General features: G+C 45.5%; 1 protein-coding gene across 1 annotated transcript in view; it reads right to left on the minus strand.

Annotated features, from left to right (window-relative positions):
- Positions 1 to 722: 722 nt before the first annotated feature.
- LOC112074522 (caprin-1) overlaps positions 723 to 6352 on the minus strand; it is a gene marked incomplete at its 5' end in the record, with an annotated part of 27946 nt that continues 22316 nt past the window's right edge. Inside the window, 5 exons of the mRNA XM_070440573.1 lie at positions 723 to 942; positions 1412 to 1521; positions 1716 to 1925; positions 2126 to 2285; positions 4861 to 5001. Coding sequence (XP_070296674.1) covers positions 853 to 942; positions 1412 to 1521; positions 1716 to 1925; positions 2126 to 2285; positions 4861 to 5001 — 711 coding nt within the window. The remainder of the gene's footprint in view (positions 943 to 1411; positions 1522 to 1715; positions 1926 to 2125; positions 2286 to 4860; positions 5002 to 6352) is intronic.

Below are 6352 nucleotides of genomic sequence, written 5' to 3' on the forward strand. Positions count from 1 at the left end.
ACTCGGAACAAGAGTGATAGAGTATGTGTGTTATTTCATAAAAATGAAATCTTTCAAGTTTACAGGAATATTTGTTTCAAAACAGGTTTGCTTCAACCCTGATTTACAGCTTGTATATTCAGACTCATTTTTAAACAAATCTTTTTTAAATTTTTTAAATTAAATGTCAAAGCAGGCATGACTTTGATCCAAAAGCCAGAAGACAAAAAACTGATGAGGAACACCACATGACAAATAAAAAGTGAGGTGGGGGCAAACTGCATTCTGGATATCTTGAATAAGTGTGGCATGGCATGTTGTCGCTCCAGTAAAACCTGAAATCCAAATATCGCTCCTTACCACCCCCCCCCCACCCCCCACACACCACCTTGGACCCTTAAATGTTTTTACAGATCTGTAAAACGCAACATGGTGGAAACTGCACATGTGATTGTTGCATCCTAGTCCCACTCAGGACAAAGAAAAGAGACCTCAGTCTACACTACACCTGGTTGACGTTTTAAGGCTCAGACCAGTAGCTTTTTCCAGCTGAGAGGTCTTAACACCTCTGAACAGAGTGCCGACTGACACAGATTTTACACGTAGAATCGCACCAAAATGTCACGTCCAGGTGGTCGCTGAACAAACAGCAGATCAACATTCAGTACGGTGTGTGTGTGTGTGTGTGTGTGTGTGTGTGTGTGTGTGTGTGTGTGTGTGTGTGTGTGTGTGTGTGTGTGTGTGTGTGTGTGTGTGTGTGTGGTGTGTGTGTGAGTGGTCGCCTTAGATCTGAAAACATTGAAATGTTAGGGCCAGGGCCAAGGACAAGGAGTTAATTGGAACCAGCAGTCAGAGTCAGTCAAACAGGCCCAATCAGGACTTCATGGCCTGGGCATTGCCTCCTCGAGACACACCTCTGGGTCCCTGACCCGCTCCACGTTTGTAGTTCTGATTATATCCTTCCTGGCGGGGCGGGGGGGGAGAGGGACAAAACATTATTGACAGTTCTTAGAGAGTACTCCTATATAGATTCCTAACAAATACAATGAGACTGTTCAGTAATATGGCAAGGAGAAGGAACACAAAACCAGTCCGCTCTGGGATACCGGCCCACCGCTCGTAAACCGGCCCACCGCTCGTAAACGCTAGGCAACCTGCCACCCCCTGCTCTTATAGATGCCAAACAGAACATACGCGACCATCCAAGATGCCTTATGGCAAAGGGAAGGACAACTTTGAGGGCCAACTTCCCAGACACAGATTAAGTCTAGTCTTGGACTACAAAAAAAAAATAATCTTCCCCCAATTGAAAGTGCTTTTTAGTCCAGAGCTTAATCTGTGTCTGGGAAACTGGTCCTGAGCACGTTAGCTCAACATCCATCCCAAGCCTTCCGCCAAACCCGTGTGAGTGATAAAGTCAAAAGTTATTTACCCCCCGTTGGTAGTTGCCACCGTTGGAGTAGTCCCGAGGTGTGTTGAACTGGGCCTGTTGGTATCCAGAGTTAGGAGTGTTGGTGAAGGGAGGCCGGTAACTGTCATAACCTGGAATGGATGGTTACACTCAAGTTAGATGCACTGCCATTTAAATTAATTTAAAAAATATAGATATTTTAAAAAGTCTCTCACTTCTCAAACACAATACCATCAACTCTATTCAAGACCTATAAGCGAACAGAAAGCTGTAGTATATTGAAGATGCTGTAGTTAACAGTGACAGTAAAGGACAGATACTGAACCTCTGTATCCGTTGGCCAGGCCACGGGCATTACGTGGTCCTCCGCGGGTCATGCCTCTGCTGTTGTAGAAGGACTGGGCCTGGCGACTGACCCCAGGGCCAAACCCTGGACCCTGCTGGCTGAGCTGCTGCCCCTGGGATAAGTCCTGGCTGGGCAGGGACAAGTCCTGGCTGGGCAGGGATAGGTCCTGGGAGTGGAAGGCACCAACCACTACAGGGAAGAAAATGGCAATTTTAAGACCAGCCATGAAATATCATTGATCGTGCTGTTCAACCTGTTCACATTGTCCTTCCAGGATGGTTACAGTAGCACAATGGTGTATGTATAACCAGGCCAGTGAGGTATGGTCCACTTGGTTTTACTTGGTAGTGGGAAAAGAGCCAAAAACTGCTCCAACCCTGCTAACTCACCAGACTGCAGCTGCTCCGTCTGCATCTCCGTCTGCTCCACAGGGAGCTGCTGTGATTGGCTGCTGAAGCCCTGTTGGCTGTAGCTGTTTGGGTATTGGCTGGCCTGGGTCAAGGCTTCCGTCTCATTGGCTGGCGGGACAGGGGCGTTGAGGTTGAATACCTGAGGGGAATAAGGCAGCCTAGTGAGTACTGTGGTTCAACCAGGAACAATAGGTACTTCCTGAAGAGAATCTGAGAAAAGGTCAGACTCAGTCAAGAGTTAAAGCTACAATCCCGACATGTTTCAGGCCAATAGTATCCCTGCCACTTAAACTAAGGAACGTAATCTGTTACTACTCAACCTTGTCCAAGTGTAGCTAGTCAAATCAAACTTTGTCACATGCGCCGAATACAAGTAAACCGTGAAATTCTTACTTACAAGCCCTTAACTCTTCTTGAACTGCACTGTTGGTTAAGAAAATATTTACCAAATAAACTAAAGTTAAAAAATATATATAAAAAAAGTAACAAAATAACAATAACGAGGCTATATACAGGGGGCACCGGTACCTAGTCAGTGTGTGGGGGTACAGGTTAGTTGAGGTAATTTGTACATGTAGGCAGGGGTGAAGTGACTATGCATAGATAATAAACAGCGAGTAGCAGCAGTGTACAAAACAAATGGAGGGAGGGGTCAATGTAAATTGTCCGGGTGGCCATTTGATTAATTGTTCAGCAGTCTTATGGCTTGGGGGGGTAGAAGCTGTTAAGGAGCCTTTTGGACCTAGACTTGGCGCTCCGGTACCGCTTGCCGGGTAGTAGCAGAGAGAACAGTCTATGACTTGGGTGACTGGAGTCTCTGACAATTTTATGGGCTTTCCTCTGACACCACCTATTATATACAGTTGAAGTCAGAAGTTTACATATACCTTAGCCAAATACATTTAAACTCAGTTTCACAATTCCTGACATGTAATCCTAGTAAAAATTCCCTGTCTGAGGTCAGTTAGGATCACCACTTTATTTTAGGAATGTGAATTGTCGGAATAATAGTAGAGAGAATTACTTATTTCAGCTTTCATTTATTTCATCACATTCCCAGTGGGTCAGTAGTTTACATCACTCAATTAGTATTTGGTAGCATCACCTTTAAATTGTTTAACTTGGGTCAAATTTTTCAGGTAGCCTTCCACAAGGGTGAATTTTGGCTCATTCCTCCTGACAGAGCTGGTGTAACTGAGTCAGGTTTGTAGGCCTCCTTGCTCACACACGCTTTTTCAGTTCTGCCCACAAATTTTCTATAGGATTGGGGTCAGGGCTTTGTGATGGCCACTCCAATACCTTGACTTTGTTGTCCTTAAGCTATTTTTCCACAACTTTGGAAGTATGCTTGGGGTCATTGTCCATATGTGACGAAGCTTTAACTTCCTGACTGATGTCTTGAGATGTTGCTTCAATATATCCACATAATTTTCCTACCTCATGATCCAATCTATTTTGTGAAGTGCACCGGTCCCTCCTGCAGCAAAGCACCCCCACAACATGATGCTGCCGCCCCCGTGCTTCACGGTTGGGATAGTATTCTTCGGCTTGCAAACCTCGCCCTTTTTCCTTCTAACATAACGATGGTCATTATGTCCAAACAGTTCTATTTTTGTTTCATCAGACCAGAGGACATTTCTCCAAAAAGTATGATCTTTGACCCCATGTGCAGTTGCAAACCGCAGTCTGGCTTTTTTATGGCGGTTTTGGAGCAGTGGCTTCTTCCTTGCTGAGCAGCCTTTCAGGTTATGTCGATATAGGACTCCTTTTACTGTGGATATATACTTTTGTACCCGTTTCCTCCAGCATCTTCACAAGGTCCTTTGCTGTTGTTCTGGGATTGATTTGCACTTTTCGCACCAAAGTACATTCATCTCAAGGAGACAGAACGCGTCTCCTTCCTGAGCGGTATGATGGCTGCGTGGTCCCATGGTGTTTATACTTGCGTACTATTGTTTGTACAGATGAACGTGGTACCTTCAGGTGTTTGGAAATTGCTCCCAAGGATGAACCAGACTTGGAGGTCTACATTTTTTTTTCTGAGGTCTTGGCTGATTTCTTTTGATTTTCCCATGATGTCAAGCAAAGAGGTACGAGTTTGAAGGTAGGCCTTGAAATACATCCACAGGAACACCTCCAATTGACTCAAATGATGTCAATTCGCCTATCAGAAGCATCTAAAGCCATGACATAATTTTCTGGAATTATCCATGCTGACCCACTGGAATTGTGATACAGTGAAATTGTGTGAAACAATCTGTCTGTAAACAATTGTTGGAAAATTACTTGTGTCACGCACAAAGTAGATGTCCTAACCGACTTGCCAGAACTATAGTGTGTTAACAAGAAATGTGTGGAGTGGTTGAAAAACGAGTTTTAATGACTCCAACCTAAGTGTATGTAAACTTCCGACTTCAACTGTAGGTCCTGGATGGCAGGAAGCTTAGCCTCAGTGGTGTACTGCGTATGCACGGCTCAAATCAAACCAATGCTCTTCTCTTCTTAGTTCAGTAATGTTAACATAGGGTGTCAGACCTAGCTTCTTTTCCTAATATCATCACAGAATGGTTTTGGGTGTAAAATCCCCCCCCCCCCCCCCCAAAAAAAGACTAACAAAAAAGTAGCGTCCTGGTCTCAGAAAAGGTGACATGTGAGCCATTGTGTGTGAGTGTCTCCAAGTTACCCTACAAGTATAGGAAAGTGTGTGACCTTACTGTCTGCATGGACTGGAATGGTGGTGCGTTGACATTGATGCCAGAGCTGTGTGGGGGTTTGGGGCCGTTGACAGGCTGGGTCTGAGAGGAGCCAGGGGGCTGCTCTGACGGCAGGGACACCTGGATGGGAAGGAATGATGGCTTTAACATTTATTTCACCAGGGTGAGAGATGTGGTTGTCCCCACCTAGTTACACTACATGACCAACCGTATGTGGACTCCTGCTCGTCGAACATCTCACTCCAAAATCATTAATATGGAGTTGGTCCCTCCTTTGCTGCTATAACAGCCTCCACTCTTCTGGGAAGGCTTTCCACTAGATGGTGGAACATTGCTGTGGGGGACTTGCTTCCATTCAGCCACAAGAGCATTAGTGTGGTTGGGCACCGATGTTGGGCGATTAGGCCTGGCTCGCATAATGGCTTTACTTTAGAGCTCAGTAAAAATCGTGTCCTTGGTTCCAAACTGCCTCTGAAAGCAACATCAGCACAAGAACTGTTCGTCGGGAGCTTCATGAAAATGGGTTTCCATGGCCGAGCAGCCATGGAAACCCATGTGTGGAAGAACTTGACTGGCCTGCACAGAGCCCTGACCTCAACCCCATCGAACACCTTTGGGAATAAATTGGAATGCCGACAGAGCCAGGCCTAATCGCTCAACATCGGTGCCCGACCACAATAATGCTCGTGGCTGAATGAAAGCAAGTGTGTGTGTATTGGAGTATCAGTATGCATGAGTGTGTAGAGACAAATAAAATACAAGGGTCAACTCCGTCTGTGTAGCCAAGTTGTTATCTATTTAGCAGTGTTTTGACTTGGGGATAGAAGCTGTTCCATCGCCACTAATTATGGCCCTGTGGCTCCGATAGAGTGATGAGATTCTGGTGGTCTGGAGGGGCGCAGAGGACAACTTGAGTAGATGTGTTGTGTACCAACTCCACTAATCTCCATTTATCATTTACAGAAGAGCATTACACTTCCTCTGTCAATTCCCTGGACCTCACCAATTTTTGTATATATATCTTTTTTTAAAGGCGACGGCGATACGCTTGAAACGTCAATTTTTCGCTAACTTCTCTGTAGGAACACGCTCCTATGATAGTAAACATCCTAAACCTCTAAAAATGCAATATCCCTACTGGTCAATTCCTTAGACCAGTGGTCACCAACCGGTTGATTGCAATAGACTAGTCGATCTTCAAGGCATTCCTAGCAGATCACCAAACATTTCTGTAGAAATGCCAACGAAAGGCTTTCGCTCCTATTTTTTGTTTTATTAGTCTCACGTTGTTGGAGGTGGGTGCACTTGATTCAGAAGCCCCGTTGGCGAGAGGTGGGTGCACTTGATTCAGAAGCCCTGTTGGCGAGAGGTGGGTGCACTTGATTCAGAAGCCCCGTTGGCGAGAGGTGGGTGCACTTGATTCAAAACCCCTGTTGGCGGGAGGTGGGTGCACTTGATTCAGAAGCCCTGTTGGCGGGAGGTGGGTGCACTT

Source organism: Salvelinus sp. IW2-2015, unplaced genomic scaffold (assembly GCF_002910315.2).
Source record: "Salvelinus sp. IW2-2015 unplaced genomic scaffold, ASM291031v2 Un_scaffold2670, whole genome shotgun sequence".
Classification (NCBI taxonomy): domain Eukaryota; kingdom Metazoa; phylum Chordata; class Actinopteri; order Salmoniformes; family Salmonidae; genus Salvelinus; species Salvelinus sp. IW2-2015.